Genomic DNA, 18,473 nt, shown 5'->3' with positions numbered 1-18,473 from the left:
GAAGAGAGCTTATTGGATTTCGCCCGAGTAATAACTACACGCATATATGTTATTCTGACTTGGTAAAAATCTCGGCTCGCCATGGAAAGCCGATATTCCTCCTCTATCTAAATCGTGGCGATAGCGGCAAAGTTGAACGCATGAATGAGGTTAGATTTTTTTATACGTATACCATGCGGCTCTAAATTGACCACTCCCCCACTCTTCCTTTCACTAAGTTTTTAATCATTTAACCATTTTTTAAAATTTGAAGCATGAGTCTAGTGACATCTCAAATTAAAAGTGTTTCGAAGCTACATACTTTTGTAATGCGATTTAAAATTTATCGATTGGTTTTTAAGAAAAAGTGCTATGAATAAAAAAAATGAATGTCGTAAAAGTACAATACAAATTCAGTTTAATGGTACATAAACAACAAAAAAACTTGTTGGTTGATAGGAAATTGGTTTGTTTTCGATTTTGTGCTAACAAACAGTCTTCGGTTATTTTTATTAATTATTAGGTAGTGTTGAAAAGTGCTAATAATCAGTTAACTATACGCACGTTTGAAGAAAAAGTTAAGGTTGTGTTTCTTTTTGCTTAAATTGATTGAAAAAAACAAAAAAAAAGGTTTCTGTTACACCACCAGAAGATATGATAGAACTGCGATGTCAAGTTACAGAAATTTGCAGGTCAATCAACCCACAAACCTTTATTAATATAAAGTAGAAATTTGCTGATGTCTTACAATTTTTCAGAAGCAAAATGGTGCTGATTTCTAACATTTAATTTAATCAATTTTCTATAAACAAACGAGTTTTTTTATTATTTATGTAGTATTAAACTGAATTTGTACTGCATTTTTGGAGGTACCTATTTTTTTTCTACTTTTATCAGGTTTTCTTAAAAACTAAGCGATAGATTTTAAACCGCATTACATCATTAAATATAGTTTTAAAACACTTCTAATTTAAGATGGCACTCGATCCATGTTTCGATTTAAAAAAATCAACCTTTTTACTCTACTGGCGACATAGACAACATTTGAAGCAATAAATAAAAGTCCAAAGATAGTATTTTTTGTTTTATCTAATCCCTCTCTTGAATTAAAAAAATTATAATTTGTTGGAAAATTACCAATGGGAGACGATTTAGAACCGCACTGTATATACGACATTTTTTGAAATCCCTTCAACTTAAACCCAGTAAAACCTTGTATCACATTGCGTAACAAGCACCTGTCAACAATCACGAAATCTTATACAATCTCGTGATGAGTTTAGGGAGGTCAAGAGCTTTTAAAAAAAATTGTCCAGGTCCGTATTAAAAAAAAATTGACGTGGGTATCTTTAAACGTAATACCATCTAAAGAATAAAATTGTTTGGTGGAAGGGGATGAAAGTATTCTAAGAAAGTACTAATGGTTTTTGAAAATAGTCGATAATAAAGCTGGAAAAAAATTTTTTTGGGACTTCTCCGGAAGTGTTCGGTTAGAAAAAATTGCATATTATGGCGCATATAAATGTACTACTTTGCCCCAATTTAACCAAATTTCTCTCTATTATGGCTACAGAAAATTTGTAATGCCCTGTATAGTCAGATCTAAATTGTCGACCGTAAGAAGTCCACCATCTTCTAGCTTGACCTTCGATGTAAAAAATTTCAATTCACTGCAAAGTTTGCAAAACTTATTGTGTTTAACATTGAATGTATCGCCTTCATTGTGCAACAAGAAATCGCAGTGCACTTTCACTCTACATATTGTCAATTGAGATAAAGTAAGAAATATAGCAAATAAGTTAAGCTCAGAGATAATTTACATTATCCACATAGAAATTACCATCTACCTACTTATACCGACACACGTACTAAATCATACTTGATTTCAAGGTATTTATACATGCATTGCAATAACCTCAAGGCAAATACTGCCATTAACGGTGCAGAACATCTCACATTCACAAGCCTTTCAGATTTTATTGTTATTTAAGGTCAGTTATTTCAGTGTAACTTGTTAACGATGGACCTATCGATTGACCAATGGGTCGGCAAACTCGCAGTAGTCACTGGAGCCAGTGCTGGAATTGGTGCAGCTATAGCTAAGAAGCTGGTGGAATGTGGCATCGATGTAAGGGAAATCGTGTTTTTGTGGCCATTTGGAACTTTAGATTGTACGTAAATTATTTTTGAAAAAATCCGGTGTGGAACTCTCTTTGGTGCTTTCAAAAGAAGGCGCAAAATGGTGATTTCAAGAAGAATTTGATACTCGTTCGCTTATGGCTTGTTTAACACTAGGGAAGAATTTTATTTGCTATTTCATGTTTTCATACAAGGTGTCTCTGAACTGAGTGCCATAAATTCAACCACGTACTGTAGATCCAAAATTATGGGAAAAACTCCATGTAAACATATATCGAAACGCGCTTCGTTTTCGATATACAGGGTGTGAAAGGTTGGTTCCTGAGGATATTTTTTATTAATATTTAAAAACTTAAAAGTTAGTTAAAAAACTTTTTATCGCCCTATGTTCCGGACAGGAAGCGAAAACGGGCCCACGATCATATGAACTTTTTTTCTTAAAATCATCCGGAAACTGGCCTCCTAAATTTTTGACATGCCATTATGAAAAAAAAAAATAACGATCCAATATTTCAGGTAGTAGGACTAGCCAGACGCGAGGAGAAAGTGCAGGAACTGTCCAAGGACATTAAAAATACGAAGGCTAAATTATACGCAATAAGATGTGACGTTACTAATGAAGAGGACGTTAAGAGAGCCTTTGCAACAATAAATACCATTGCTCCGGTTCACATTCTAATCAATAATGCTGGAGTAGCAGCTAAAACTTACCTGCACAATGGCGAAGTTAGCGACTGGAAGAATGTCTTAGGTAATTTAACTGTCCTCAAGATCCCTAGATTAAAATTTAAATCATATTAATATACATGCAGGGTGAGTTTTTTAGAGTGAATAGAGAAAAGATCTCGGAAACTAGCGGAGTTGCGCAGCCATTTAAATGGGGAAAAGTGCTGTTTTAAGGAATCATATTGAAAACATGCTCAAAAACAAGTGTTTTGTTTAACATAAAAAAATATGTTTTTTTATTTTTTTGGTTTTAGAGAATTCATGATTCACTGCACTTCCCATAAAAAAAGTAAGTTTATGTGGTCAGAAAAATCTGACGAATATGTCTTATTCAAGGTAATATGTACATGTACACGGCGTGACATAGAAAAAAGAACACCCGGTAAAAATAGTTTGATTTAAATAATTTTTGGTAGACATGTTTGTTCATATGAATACTAAAAACGATCAATTTGCAATTATTTTCACTCATTTCTTTTTGCGACATCAGGAATTTAGATGGAATGTGATACTGTAGTATTCAGCCACGAAATCAGACTTTGCCTGGATACGCATGATGGTCGGGGAAGAGTGAGAAGGCTTCGAGGTGAAAGACGAGAAATTAAATTTTCTGTCCAGAGACATGTGCACCAATCTGCGGGGATAACGGTGTGAAATGCTATAGCTCATGCTCCAGGTCACCTTTGGTCTTCATCAGAGACAATATGATCGCTCAACGATACATCCGAGAAGTCTTAAAGGATTTTTTGCTCTATCTCAGGATACTCCGCAACCTAGTGTTTCAACCAGATAATGCATGACTATATGTGGCTCGGGTTACTATGGATTTCTTCCGGGAAAACGAAATCAATTTTTTTCTTTGGCCACGCCGACCTCCAGACCTATCATCAATTGAACGTGTCTGGGATATTGTGGGTAGAAGGTTACAAAATTTACCCCATCCCCCACAAACCCTAGCGACGCTCTATAATGTCGTATAAATAGCCTGGAGTGAGATTCCTCAAAAAGACATCGATCATCTCGTTGAATCGATGCCTAGACTTGTCCAAGAGTGCACAAGGCAACGCGGAGGGCCAACATATTATTAAGCTTTTTTCAGGTTTTAATCATCGAATTTGTTTAATTTTTTAAGAATGTACTTATATAGCATGAATACCAAAAATTATTTACAACAAACCATTTCTACGGAGTGTTCTCTTTTCTATATTACGCAATATATGTTACAGGTTTTATATGTACACTGTTTCGCGAGAAACAGTAATAAATCAACTAAATCAATTTAAAAAATCGACAAAATTTGGATTTTGTGAAATATCTAGTAAGCCATACACTTTTTCAAAAAAGTGTTTTGAATTTCCCCTTAAAACTGCAATTCTTTCCTCATTTAAACAAATTTGTAACTTTGCTAGCTTCCAAGTTCCCCTCGTTAAGGATCGAAAAAACCCTCTTACGATTATTGGGATACACCAGTGACAGATATTTTTAGATACAAACGTAATTGGCGCCTGCCTCCCATCTAAAGAGGCAATTAAATCCATGTCTGATAATAAGGTTGATGGTCAGATAATCAACATTAACAGCATTTTGGGACACGAAGTATACAATATACCGAAAGCAAGTGTCTATATAGCGTCTAAACATGCCCTGACAGCCTTGACCGAGTCCTTAAGGTTGGAATTGATTGGAATTGGATCCAGAATTAAAATTACGGTAGATTTTAGATTCTATCAACTTAGACCTGATCAATTTTAATCTAGTCATCACATAAGCCATTGAGATATATGACTTAGTTGCACCGAGAGAATGATGTCGTTCTCGAGACTCGTCTGCCTTAGAGTTAGTACGCCTGCGCCAAGGCGGTGCCATCCACTTTTTCCGGTCACATTTTTAATATGTTGAGAATAAATTTAAACGGAATCAAGAAGAGATCTTTCATAGTTTTCGCAGTCGTAGGCAAAATATTGTATAAAAGTCATGCAAAAGGACTAAATCAGGCGCACTTCTGTGCCTGCAAAAAGTGACTTTCCGACCACTTTGTCCGAAAATGGGTATTTTGACTCACATGACACTTCACAACTGAATCTGAAATTGTACTTAATTTCATCAATTGTCTGCGCTATTTTGTAGCTATTTATACTCAGCTTCATTCTTTGTCTATTATGTTATAGTAATCAATTGCAACCAGTGGAATGGCCGTAAAGCAGATCTGTTTGCAAATTTCCATTTTGCAATTTTATTATTAGGTCGTGTAGTATGAAATGAGTAGAATTGAATTGAAACTTTAGTCATTTTTTTTTCATATGAAATGTTTTTATTGTCAATCGAAATATGCACCACCATTATCAATACACTTCTGCCATTTAACGGGAAGTTCATTGATTCCCCTGCTGTAAAAGCCTGCAGGCCGGGAGTCGATAAACTCTTGGAAGGCAGCTTTGACAGCCTCGTCGGAATTGAATGTTTTCCCTACCAAGAAGTTATCCAAATTTTGAAAGAAGTGGTAATCAGTGGGTGCTAAGTTGGGTGAATACGGTGGATGACAAAGAGTTTCCAATTCCAACTCCTGTAGTTTGGCCAAGGTGACTTGTGCGGTGTGTGGCCGAGCGTTGTCGTGCAACAATAGCGGTGCGCTTCGATTTACTAATCTTGGCTGTTTAACCGTCAGTTGTCTCATCATTTCGGTCAGTTGTCGGTAGTAGACATCAGCCGTAATCGATTCACCAGGTTTCATGAAGCTGTGATGGATGACACCTGCGTTGGACCACCAAACGGACACCATAAGCTTGTTTTGATGAAGATTTTTTTTCGCACAATGTTTTGGTGGTTCATCTTGATCCAACCACTGCGATGAAAGTCTGGTATTGTCATATAGGATCCATTTCTCATCACAAGTAACAATCCGATTCAAAAATGGATCGTTATTATACCGGCACAACAAAGAAACACAAGCTTCGAGACGTCGTTCTTTCTGTATGTCGCTCAAATCATGCGGTACCCACTTGTCCAGCTTTTTCACCTTACCAATTTCAGCCAAATGGGTCAATATTGTTTTTTTGGTTACACTGAATATTAACGATAATTCGCTTGCACTTTGACTTGGATTCGCTTCCACCACGGCTTTCAGATAATCGTTATCCACTTGAGTTTCAGGTCGTCCACGTGGTTCATTTGTTCAGGTTAGTTCAGGTCAAAATTGCCAGAACGAAATTTCATGAACCAACGAGATACTGTTTGCTGTGAAGTGATTTCAGTACCAAACACATCATTAATATTGCGAGCCGCCTGAGCTGTTGTGGTTCCACGGTGGAACTCATATTTCATTAACACATGAATTTCACTATTTTGCATGGCTGCACAAAAATGTTTATAAAAATAAAAGTTTTCAATAATTTTTAACACTTTAAACTCTGATCGAAAGAGGAAGAATGTGCCTTTTCCACATAAAAAAGTCAAGTCCAAATGTAGATTTAGAGTGAAGTTATTCGCAGTTGAATGTGGCATTTCGAGAATCTACTCATTTCTTACTACACGACCTAATACAATACTTAGTCCAGATTCATTGAATCGACTCTTGCGTAAATACTAAAAATTCCAAACTTTTTGTCCCAGAAAACGGATATTTTAGCCAATTAAGGTATAATAAATACACTCCAAGACTGTAATAGCATACTATGCAACAAGTACTGAAAACACCACTCGCAAATAATTAAAAAATGCATTTTTGGTAGGTAAAAAGTAGGTATTTCTGTATAAAGGCTAAAAATTCTAAGCTTTACTATATTTATTGTACTTTTCAGAGTTTAAGCCCGGGCCCAGTGGACGATACAGAATTGTTCGTAAAGAAGAACGTTAACAGTAAGGGAAACAATCTCTTGAAATATTTTTTAAAGCCCGAAGATGTGGTCCAAGGCGTTTTGTATGTTCTGACCACTGCGCCACACTTTCATGTAAGTATCTAGAATCTACCTAATTATTTTTCTCCCTGGTCAACTTCTAAAAGGACACTTGTAAGTTTATATATACAAAATGTCCCAAAATGCAGAGTTTTTAAAAACACCCTGTATCTACAATATCAAGATGGTAACGGCTTTTCTGTCACTGTCAATTTTCTTTCTATAAAAATCGAGCACAGGTTGGCGAAAACCGTATGGCTTTAACCTCAGTAATAATTGAGATAGCTTCGAACATCTGATAAAACCAGCAAAGAGACGCTTTATGTACGATATGTACAGTACCGAGCAAAAGTGGAGAAACATTTAAGTTTATGTAATATTTTAAATGAGTATTAAAAATAAAAATATGTTTTATTTTTTATATAAGAACTAGATAAATACAATTTAAAAGTAGCCAATAAGTGTCTCAATAGTTTCCTTGGGCACGGCGTTCCAGGCTATTTTAATGGCCTCAAAGAGTTCAACACTGTTTTTCAATTTTTCAATATGTTAGAAGCGGATTTTTTGATCAATTAAATCCCATAGATTCTCTATAGGATTCAGATCGGGACTCTGTGCCGGCCACTTCATGACTGTAATCCCTTTATCTTAAAAAATTTTTTTTACAATTTTTGCCGTATGTTTCGGATCATTGTCGTGTTGGAAAGACCAACGTAAAGGCACGTTGTCTTCTGCGTGCGGCAGCATAGTGTTAGCTAAAATCTCCAAATATTTGTATCGATCCATTATTCCGTCAATTTTGATAATAGGTCTCATTTCCCAACCAGAAAAACACCCCCATACTTGAACATTCTCTCCTCCATGCTTAATTGTGCCCAAAGTATACTTCAGATCGAAAGGTTTGTTAATAGGACGTTTCACCCATAAAATACTATCCAAGGAGTATAAATTAAATTTACTTAATTAAATTTTTTTTCTAGGTAGCTGAGCTGATGCTGAGACCCGTCGGGGAGCCTTTGTAATTTAAGTTAATATAAACGTTAGCAAAACTAAATATTTTAATATGTTCCACAGGAATTAATGAATATTAAATAAATCTAATGATGGTTATATAACTTTTTATGGACATTTTTTGATGTGACTCCTTTAATGCCATATTCCAATCCAAGGTTGTGAAATACATCATTATGACTCCAATTCAAAGTTTAAAACTATAGATCTTCAGATCTGAGACGTGAGGGTCGTAAGTATTCAGCCACTGTTTATATGGGATATTTTCTCTACATCTAAATTCGATAAAATTATAATAAACTTACGTAAATTAAGTATTTATAACGTTCGAATCGCAAAATTTTTGAACTTTGACAACGCGTTTTGAATCATAACTTCAACGGTGACATTTCATTTGACTTTCATTTCCATGGTAACCATAAGTAAAACAACATTGAAAATGATGACGACACTATAACCGACTTCTTCATTAGATCCCTAGGTAAATAATGAGGCATATACGTACCATTATTGACCTGCTATTCAATTGAGGGGAAACGTATACTGCACAATTGCGCTACACACCTAATAATGGTGTCTTTAGCATAGTGGAGAAATTTGTCTTTTCTGATTTCAACATTATCTATTATACGAGGTTAGTAAAAAGTTCGAGATCGGCTCAAGCAAAACCTCAGGGAATTTCACTTGCAGTCATGAATTTTTGGATGCTCAGGAACCGGGCGTCATTAGGCCTGATTTAATTATAAGGCAGGCATTGTTGTCGAAATTACACTCTTGTTCCAAAATACACCAAGACTTTCTTCTTAAAAGTATGATAACCAGGAAATTATGATAATTTTGAACCCTGGAGATTATCATTCTGGGTATTTCGTTGTAAAGGAGGAAGTTTTGATATCCCCGAGGAAAAAATGTAAATTCGGTAACAATGCCTGCTTTGCAATCAATTCGGACTTTCTTAGAGCCACCTTAAAACTACCCTTCATACCGAGCCTCACATCCCCCCACTTACCAGAGATGTTCATGTTCTTAAAAAAGGTGAAGGAGCTGAGGCCTTGCTGAAAGCTGAAACACACACTGTAATTAATACCTTAGTTCGACCTGCCATCTGTTAAATAGTAATAAGTTCACTGACAGTTAAACATAAAATATACAGGTTACTATAAAAATACCATGGGTTTTTTAATGCATCACTCAGTTATTTCTATATGCATCGCTAGATGGCGCCCTGCATCTCAAACATTTGAACAAAAAATTCTAACCCAATTTTAGTGTCCCAATGCTCGTCTTTCGTTCAAGGCCGGCGTTTTTAACGCGAGTTTACTCAACAATAGTCAAAAGAATGGAAAAACACGGCGTAGTTCCCGATGTAATAAGTACTGCCCCTTCGGAAATTGCTGAAGTAAGTACTAGAGCTCTATATGGCGAGTGTGATAGTTCGTTTTCTAGTTCAACTTTTGCAAAACCAAATTTGTCCGAATCGGTCATGTCACGAGCATTCGTTTTCATCCAGGGCAGGCGTGACATGCATATACAGGGTGTTCCTAAAAAGTAACCTCCAAAAGTCTTTTAGGAGTCCGCACAGGTTCTTAACTTTTTCGTGGCATGACCGATTTTTTAACCCCAAAAATGAGCGAGTGTACCTACGTATTTTCATTTTTTTTTATTAGAAAGCTTATACCAGGTGTCTCCAAAAAATGGATCACCCATCCAACTTTTCTTGTTTTTTTTTGAGCTTATTAAAATGAAATTTTGCAGTTAGATATTGTTGTATTGAAGAAAATGTTCATCAACTTCCTAAAACCAATTTTCAGAAATTAAAACAAAATCCCAGTGTGACATGAGACACCCCGTATGGTTTTTAAATTTTTTTGTTTCTTTGTCAAATTCAGTAAACACTTCAGGAAAATTAATTTTATTTCTGAGCCTCGTTGGCTGAAAATTACAAAAAACTAAAATTCCCATCCTGGAATTCCATAAAAAATAATATTTCCTATTTTTATTCATAATTTCAATGGTTTTTCAAAAATCAAATAAAATGGTAAAAATTAAATTAAAATGTAATTTATTTTTATAAACATTTGATTAGTAAAGGCCTAAGTGAACCTAAACTAACGTGATCTAAAAGGTCGAAAAATATACTGGGTGTCTCACTAAAAATTAAAATTGAATTGCCATTGCCGATTCAACCGTAAGTACATACTACAAAATTGAAACGTAGTTCGTTTAATGCAGTTTTTCACGCGTGATCTTCGGAATTTTTACATGAACTTACATTACTATTGGCCTATGTTACTGCAGCGAAAATAAACCATTTATAATTGAACTTTCTTTTACATATTCTACGCAATTATGGCATCTCTATTAATTGACCAAAACCCTTTTCTAGGTGAGCTATCCTAATGGTGTAAAGGTAGAGCAAGGCAATGAATTAACTCCAACTCAAGTCAAGGATCAACCTGCTATTTCATGGGGGGCACAATCAGACGCGTTCTACACAGTCTGCATGACCGGTGGGTAACTGAAACATCTAACATAAAGACCTTATCATGAAATGATTCTCAACGTTCAAAACTCATTAATGAAACTGTAAGTATGTTTTGCCGTCAGCGGTGCTAAAAAGACTTACTTACTGATTCAATCAAAATCTTAAATAGTGATTGTCCTAGCTATTGCCGAAAGTGATACTTTCCCGTACGCGATTGCCGTTAAAACGTTCAAATGCGGGAAAAGTTCTATAAATTTGGGAACGATATTCTTTTCTATGAAACTTTTTTATAATCTAACATACAATCTGATTAACGAATAGTTATAAGGGAGAATAGCACTTGGTCTTCTCGGCTTAATTTGTTATTGCACTAGTGCGGCAAAGTACGTCTTACCGCATGCACATGCGTGTTTTAACGTGTTCCAGAACCTCACCAGAGAAACTTGTAGCGTTCTCTATTGGGAAAATTAGTATCAGAACAATGCGGATATTCTCAGGCCTGCTGGTATTTTGAATACCGATAAAGTAGTAACGCAATTCACTAAATTTGCCGGTAGAAAATGCTCTAAGTTTACTGAACTCTTCAGATCCTGATGCTCCATCTCGCAAAGAACCCACTTATAGAGAGTGGCACCACTGGCTAGTGGGAAATGTTCCAGGGAGCCAGATTTCACAAGGAGAAGTTCTCTCTGCTTATGTTGGCTCCGGCCCACCACCAAATACTGGATTGCATCGCTATGTTTTCCTTGTATACAAACAACCAAACAAACTAACTTTCGATGAACCACGTTTGCCAAACAAGTGAGTGAAGTAACTAAATGCAAGCGAAGACAATTATACAGGGTGTCTCATAAAAAGCGGGCGAAGCTATTTTTCAGTTATTTATGAACGGATTTCGATAAACTAAAAACCAAATAAAATTATATTGTTCAGACTACTAAATAACATCAAAGTTGATTTTTTTTCAAACTTATAATTTTAAATAGAATTTCGTTTTTTTTACATATTTTCATAGATATTTTTCTGAATTTGATGATGTATGACAAGTTAATGTTAAAACAATTTTTAACTAAAAAAAGTTAACTTTAACGTTATTCGGAAGGCTAAACAATATCACTTTATTTGTTTTTCGGTTCATCAAAATCCGTTCAGAAGTAACTGACTTCGCTCGATTTTTATGAAACAACCGGCATTTGAAGATCGTAATTTTCTTCCAGTTCTGGTGATAAACGGGGCTGCTTCTCGATCAGGAAATTCGCGGAAAAATACAATTTGGGACAGCCCGTGGCAGGAAACTTCTATCAGGCGCAATATGACGACTACGTGCCTATTTTGTACAAGCAATTGGGAGAATAACGCTCCTTTGTGTGTTAATAATTAACAATAATGAGAGTTTCAATAATAAATCGCTTCATTTTAAAGATCTATATTTTTTGCGTTTAAATGTGGCGACGTTCTTGGACCTTTATGATATTATGAGAATTAATTCTTTGGTGGTGGTCCTCTCAGTAGTGATAATCAAAATTCTCGTGCAGTATACGTATTAGAATCAGTACGGGCCTTATGGGGTGACAAGGTTGGGTCTACGGTCCAGGGCGGCAGATCACAAGTGGCGACAAACTTTCCTGGTCGGCGGTTGTTCTTGGAGGGTAAGGGGGCGGTGATTGCAAATTTCGCCCAGTGCGCCACACTGGCTAAGGCAAGCCCTAATTAGGGTCAATATGATTTTATTTGCGGAAGATCGACTCAAACCACTCTACTTGAATACTTATATCCCCGCAGAGTAATGGGGCGTCTCGGCTTGATCGTGGACTTGACTAAAGCATATGACTGTTTGGACAGGGAACTGCTAATTTTGAAATTGGAAAAATGTAAAATTAGGGCAAACGTTAGTAAGTGGTTGGCTTCATGAATATCTAATCGTATACAAATTATAAGTGCGTCCAAGAGGAAAGTCCGGGTAGTGTAAAATGCGCTCTAATGATATTAGCATTGCCCAAGGTAACTTACTGAGCCCACTTTATGTTTTCAGAATTATCAAATGGTGTCTTGAAAAAGAATAAATATATCTCGTTTAAAATTCACTTCGCTCAATTCTGAAATATTTCCCAGTAGTCATTTCTAAAAATGAAAACATACTTTCGCCGGCAGGTTCACCAGATCTTGCTCCATTAGATTATTATTAATTCCAAACTATAAAATAAACAACGTCAGTTACATCCTGACAGATCCGTTTTTGACACATAGAAATTAGTGTAATTTACTTTTCATTTTAACTATCTAAAAAATAAAAAATATGCAATTTTTTAATGAAGACTTTTACATTTTATTATCTAAAGACGTTACCAACAATAAAAGACAATTTTTTTTATTGAAAAAGAAGTGATTTTCCACGTTTCAAAAGACAAAAGTTGGTGTTAAATGTATCGTAAAGTGACATAATATTTGGGATTAGCAAAATCTTGTTCGATTGTTACATTAATGCTCCCAATCTCGCACTGTGGATCACCGAGTATCTCAAAATGCAATTGCAATAATTTGAACGCCCATTTCATGCAAAATACTACTGGTTTGCTGTTTTAACAATATTAAAAAAATCCATCCAATGTATATGTGTTTGTAACGTCATTAGCTTTTTTCATATATCACTCAGAATTTCTCTTGAACCGGTTGCAAAGTCAATTCTGTGATCTGAAAAAAATAATCTTCATAAGCACAATATAAACAGCCATATCGTTTTTTTTTTAATTTTTTTTGGAAGGAAGCGTTATAGGGAATTTGTGAGATATAAAACCTTTACTCCCGCTGACTGTTCAAGTTACTGCCATGGCACTCATAGCAACCCGTTCGCTTATTATAACACACAGTACAACACCGTGATTTCGGTGTTGACTGCGCGTTTCCTGATTGCGCAGTCGCAGCTAGTCACACTCGAATTTGACAATTGAATAATTTTTGAAACCCAAACCATATTGACGTTTTTACAGATCTTATAATAGTTAATGAATAAGCCATAGAAAAGATATATTATTATACTTGTTTTTAGGGTTACTAGTCTCTTGGGAGACTTGCGCCCCTCGCCTGCAACTCGCTACGTAAGCGTCTACCTCAGGCAATCATAAAAAGCTCCTCGATGGTGCCAGGTCTTGTGTGGGCATTTAAGTGCCTAATGCTCTTATGAGGTATACTTACCAACGTATGTGGTGGTGTCGACAAGGCATACACTACTGAATCAGCCACATCTTCCGGATCCAAAACTTTGATTTGATCAAAGACGTTAGCTATTGAAGAATCGTTTAAACCTGCAGAGCTCAAAATGTCAGTCTGCACTAAGCCAGGAGAGACACTCTGAGAAAAAAAATAAATGGGAATTCAGGCGTAATTTTTATATTTTGAAAAACCAGTGGCGTATAATTTTTTTTTCTGAAAATGTTCAACGACTTACTTGGACGCGCCCCACTGGAATTAGGAAAAATGTGTTTTTTATTGGAAAATATGCGCTCCTTAGCGCACAAAAAAACCTGAAACACCCTGTATATGCTTAAATAGCTTACTGTAACTTTGATCCAACTGTCCTGTTCCACGAGCTCAAGACGTAGCACTTCAGTCAAACCAGTAACAGCGTGCTTGGTGGCTGGATAAATATTAACTCCGGAAAACTGGCCCATTATGAAAGGGATTCTATGCCCTAATACGCTATTTATATTGATAATATGCCCTTTAATTTTATTCGCTTGCATTCCTCTTACAGCCTCTCTCGACGCTATGCAAAGAGCCATAACATTAACATCTGCAGAAGAAAGCAGAGGTGAGTATTTGCCCTTGATGCGTTTTAGATGAAATTATACAGTGCGTTTTTTAACATGCAACATAGGATTTTATGTGTTACAATTTAACTAATCAAGCTAATCAGCCATAGTGACGTTATAAGCCCCCATTTTCCCACATAGAAGCAACGACGATGGATCTTTCTTTTAAATTTAATGGATAGAAAAAAATGTCTTCGGAAATAGGGCTCATACCTATAACCTTTTTCCACATTTGTGAATCCCCGTCGTGCAAATTGGTATTTTGAATTAACCCAGCGTTATTCACCAGTACATGAACTGGTCCAAAGTTCTTCGCCGTCCATTCAAACGCATCCAAGATGTTCTGCTCAATGAGTAAATCGCATTGAAGAGCGTAAATTTTACCTTTTCCTCGAGGGATCTCCTTGGCTAGACGCTCGACGTTTTCTTTTCGTCGTGCCAAGCCCACAACCTACAAGTTTTTGAAAACGGTTATAAACCGTCTATGAAGAATCCCCACACCGTTGGGGCGATTTAAAATCTGCAGTAGTTATACCGGGGAATCACAAAAAAAAAACTCGCAATATGTTGGAAGCAGTAAACCTAGAGCGATGATTAACCCTGTTGCTGTTTACCATTACAACCAAGACCAGAATTTGTCCAAGAAGAAAATATTCATTAACTACTGTAACTACCAGTAGTTGGTTACCAGTGAGCCTATATCGGGAACCAACAAAAAGCGTGTCCACCCTGTAGCCTTCTCGCAGCTTTTACCATAAATAAAACTTTTTTATTTACATTGAACACCCCGTATTTGTGCTCGGTTTTGCATCCACCAGATCGTTTTAATTATAATAAGACCAATTCGGATTTTTTCTACTGGAACCACACAAACTCGAAAATAAAGGCGCGTTCTGACGAGCCATTTCATGATTATTGTTAGATTGATCATGAAATTTTATTAAAATAATTGGGAAAACGGCTCAAAAGCTACCGGAGTTGGAGTGAAAGCTCTGAAAAAATTCCGAATTATATTCGAAATGAAATTTTCGAAAATTTACACGGATTGAATTGTCTATGCAGTCTGCCCCGGCCCTTCTTATCAGATCAACTATCCTGGGCATAACGATAATATCCAAACATTTCTCTTTCATTTCCACATCACTCGGTATTTCGCGGTCCAGAAGGAACGCAGAAGAAATTATGGATAATTTTGTGAAAAAAATATGATTTTTTCGGATAAAAGCCCTGCGAGACTCACTTAAAACCTCGGAGTAAAGTATTGCATGCCCTTTCGGTTTAACAAAATAAATAGAAATTGCGTTCAACTGACACTTCCATATGCACTAATTTCAACATTAAAAGAGCGAGATTTAAATCGAAATCGTTCTCCAATCGCTCTAAATCTTGAGGTGGCAGAGCTTTCATCTCCTCAAATACCAATTACAGCACTGTTTCACTCAACTATCGGCTATAAACGTACGCCACACCATCTACCGTTGCTACTGCGTAGCTTGGAACATCGAAAAGTTTTATTATATTCAGTTCCACTTACAATCATGCCATTCAAAGCTAGAGCTTTCGCTATGGCAGCTCCAATTCCTGAACTGGCCCCTGTCACTATCGCCACTTTGCCAACCCATCTATCCATAGAGAGAACCATGTTGTAGTGCCCTGTTTGGGTTAACCGTTTAAAATGGAATCACTGGGATTAATTGTTGAAAAAAAGTACAAACCTAGAGGTATATAAAGCAGAGGCAGCACAGTGCAGGGACGGACTCAGCTCATTCGTTTGTAGTTATGTGCAAGATTTTTTTTAAGTTAACGGTATAGACTTTTTTTAATCAGGACCTACGATATTTTCTTAAACATTAATGAAAACTTATCGGAGACTGAGGTCGTTACAATGCGATTTTGGTTCATTTAATTTTCGAAGGAGTAGTCGATTTCAGGCTCACCTTATCATTGAATTTTGCAAATTATTTAGATGCGTTTTACTATATTTGTGACGCTAATTGTGGACGGTACTAAATCGACATGTTTAACGAAATTTAATTTTTTTAAAAATCAGTTCTTTTCAGGTATTGAGAAAACACATGTGTTCGAGGGAAAAAACTTATCTATGATGTCACATCCCACATTTTAAAAAACAGAAAATTAAATTTTTAGCCATAAGAATGGCGCGTAACGATCCTTCTTTGCTGGAGGTCAAAGATCTATCCGCACCCACACGTGATGACCCTTGGATGCCTCCTCCCCCGTGTCCGGGTAACTAAGCCCGGAGGAGGGTGAGAGAGGTAACAAACGCGGCAGGCAGAAACATGAATGTTCAATGTCCATTATTTTTTATAGTGCCGCATATCAGCAAAATTTCCAAATGAAGGCAAATATTTCTGATTTTTTGGGAGTTTTGGACGGCTGAGACGACCCTGTTAAAAAATATTGACTGTATTTTTAGTAATTATACAATCGGCACTACATTAAGCATGTGAGCGTTTATCACTTCCTCCTCCTCCTTTACTGAATTGCGTTCAATTACATATTATTTCAATGTATTGCATCATAATTTGATAAGTTACCACACTATTATAAATACTATACTATTAAGAGTATTCGGCGCAATTAAACTGGGCATCAAATTAATCACAACGTAATTTGTTTATCATTTTTTAATTACTGTATCTTTTGTCTGTAGCATCCGATTTGAATCACTGGAACATCGTTCGAAAGCTTGTTTCCTCTAAAATCGCCGAAGAAATAGCTTTTTTAAACCGTCGATTTTGTGAGTTTTATACAGGGTAGGCAGAGAGCGTCACAAAAAAGGTTAAAATTTTTGTTTTTTTGTTTTTAATTTTTAAGCGAAATCTTTTTCCTTCACAAGATCGGTAGAAAGCTGCTTTCAGCTTGCAAATCCGTGTGGTAGGGTCACTTTCCGCACACTCGTAAGAAAAAAAATTTAGTATTGCCGTTGGTTGCCCCACCCTCCTACGCCAGTTGTAACTACACCCATCCATTATTAAAAACATGTATTTGTTACGATTTACAAAATATTTTAACGCATCTTTTGAATTTGACGACCCTGTAGATACACATATATGTACATATTTGTAGCCACCGAATAATTCAGCCCCGGCCAATCTGGATCTTTACTTAATTAATGAAAGGTAATCTCGTTAACTTTAATAATTAATACTTGATCCGGATGTAAATATTCTGATGATCACAATAGTGTTAATTTGATGTGGTGAGTAACATTAATAAAGCACATTACTGAAAAAGTTGGCTATTTTTTGCCGTACCAATTTTCTAAGAAAATTGACTTTAAATAATATTATGCTATTGTATAAAGACTGAGTAGCGCATGTTTTCATTAGGATGATTTTTAACAATCTCTCAAAAGATATGCAGCGTTAATAATAGCTTGTTTTTTCCACAAATGGGGCAGAGTCCCACTAAAAAGCACATTAATATTTCATTATTTTGCAGCCATTAGCTCCATATACAGGGTGTTAAAAAAAAGTTCAGAAATGAAGGGTGTAATTCCTTGGTCAATTCTAAGAAAAAAATTCCTATTAACACGGGTCCGCGAACGAGCCGTTTTCGAGATACAGGGTGTCCAAAAAAGATTTATAAAAAAAAAGATTAAAAACAGTTTTAACTTTTTTTCCTTACTTAAAGAAGATATTCTACATGTCCACCTGCCATTTGTACACAGAATTCACATCTTCGCCGAAAAAAAGCTAGACGACTTTTTTTAGCATAACCGTACATAATGTGCATATCAGCCATCTTTGAATTAGTATAAAAAGGCATTTTTAGAGTAAGAAAGAATGAGCACAAACTGGCAGCAGAACAGTCAACACTACTAAATAACATTTCCATAAACAGAAAGCGATAACAACAACAACAAAGACAGCAACACAAGTATTCTTTTTTTTGACACCCTGCATCTCGAAAACGGTGCGTTTGCGGACCCATGTTAATAGGAACTTTTTTCTTAGAATGGGCCAAGGAATCACACCCTTCATTCCTGTACCCTTTTTTAAACACCCTGTATAATAACCCTGAAAAAAGTTTCTTTTTTCGAGCTAAACGGAGAATTCGAAATTATTTTCAACTCCTGGAAAAAAACGTGAATGCACCATTTTTTCCTTCCAGAAGACTCAATGGTCTGTTAGTACGTGCGCCACTGGTTAAAAATTTCTTTTTAGTAAAAACGTGTCCTCCCTTTAACCGTTTACAAAACATCTCACGCAGATTCGCAGAAATTAACAAATTTCCGTTTTTTTCAGGTTTTCATTTGATGTAATAAGGGATATTTCGAAAAACCGCTAAAGGAATAAGTGCTTACTGTTTCAAATCTCATTTGCTGCAAAAGGAATTCCCCAAATTCGGGATCACCCTGTAATGTTTTTTTTTCTATTGAGGTCGAGCAATTATAGTATAAAAACT

General features: G+C 36.0%; 4 protein-coding genes across 4 annotated transcripts in view; 2 read left to right on the top strand and 2 right to left on the bottom strand.

Annotated features, from left to right (window-relative positions):
- LOC136412754 (uncharacterized) overlaps positions 1-18,473 on the bottom strand; it is a 139,032-nt gene that overhangs the window by 78,364 nt on the left and 42,195 nt on the right. The window lies entirely within an intron of this gene.
- LOC136412767 (farnesol dehydrogenase-like) lies at positions 1,949-7,843 on the top strand. Its single transcript, XM_066395960.1, has 5 exons — positions 1,949-2,107; positions 2,635-2,869; positions 4,331-4,554; positions 6,642-6,791; positions 7,718-7,843. The coding sequence occupies exons 1-5, from the start codon at positions 2,000-2,002 to the stop codon at positions 7,757-7,759; spliced, it is 759 nt and encodes a 252-aa protein (XP_066252057.1). The 5' UTR covers positions 1,949-1,999; the 3' UTR covers positions 7,760-7,843.
- On the top strand, positions 9,000-11,657 carry LOC136412769 (protein D3-like). Its single transcript, XM_066395963.1, has 4 exons — positions 9,000-9,147; positions 10,135-10,258; positions 10,821-11,034; positions 11,451-11,657. The coding sequence occupies exons 1-4, from the start codon at positions 9,025-9,027 to the stop codon at positions 11,587-11,589; spliced, it is 600 nt and encodes a 199-aa protein (XP_066252060.1). The 5' UTR covers positions 9,000-9,024; the 3' UTR covers positions 11,590-11,657.
- On the bottom strand, positions 12,565-15,737 carry LOC136412358 (farnesol dehydrogenase-like). Its single transcript, XM_066395414.1, has 5 exons — positions 15,577-15,737; positions 14,256-14,493; positions 13,788-14,023; positions 13,426-13,581; positions 12,565-12,924 (listed from the first exon to the last, which is right to left on the bottom strand). The coding sequence occupies exons 1-5, from the start codon at positions 15,682-15,684 to the stop codon at positions 12,883-12,885; spliced, it is 780 nt and encodes a 259-aa protein (XP_066251511.1). The 5' UTR covers positions 15,685-15,737; the 3' UTR covers positions 12,565-12,882.

Source organism: Euwallacea similis, chromosome 12, assembly GCF_039881205.1.
Source record: "Euwallacea similis isolate ESF13 chromosome 12, ESF131.1, whole genome shotgun sequence".
Lineage (NCBI taxonomy): Eukaryota > Metazoa > Arthropoda > Insecta > Coleoptera > Curculionidae > Euwallacea > Euwallacea similis.
Note: the sequence above shows the minus strand (reverse complement) of the source record. Positions and strands in the feature narration are given on the sequence as shown.

Coding starts and splice junctions, on each gene's coding strand:
- LOC136412358 (XM_066395414.1), bottom strand. CDS start 15,684: ATGGTTCTCTCTATGGATAGATGGGTTGGCAAAGTGGCGATAGTGACA. Junction 14,494..15,576: donor TAGCTTTGAATGGCATGATT/GTAAGTGGAACT, acceptor AAAAACTTGTAG/GTTGTGGGCTTGGCACGACG. Junction 12,925..13,425: donor CGACACCACCACATACGTTG/GTAAGTATACCT, acceptor TATTTTTTTCAG/ATCACAGAATTGACTTTGCA.
- LOC136412769 (XM_066395963.1), top strand. CDS start 9,025: ATGCTCGTCTTTCGTTCAAGGCCGGCGTTTTTAACGCGAGTTTACTCA. Junction 9,148..10,134: donor CCCCTTCGGAAATTGCTGAA/GTAAGTACTAGA, acceptor ACCCTTTTCTAG/GTGAGCTATCCTAATGGTGT. Junction 10,259..10,820: donor CTACACAGTCTGCATGACCG/GTGGGTAACTGA, acceptor TGAACTCTTCAG/ATCCTGATGCTCCATCTCGC.
- LOC136412767 (XM_066395960.1), top strand. CDS start 2,000: ATGGACCTATCGATTGACCAATGGGTCGGCAAACTCGCAGTAGTCACT. Junction 2,108..2,634: donor TGGTGGAATGTGGCATCGAT/GTAAGGGAAATC, acceptor CCAATATTTCAG/GTAGTAGGACTAGCCAGACG. Junction 2,870..4,330: donor CGACTGGAAGAATGTCTTAG/GTAATTTAACTG, acceptor AGATATTTTTAG/ATACAAACGTAATTGGCGCC.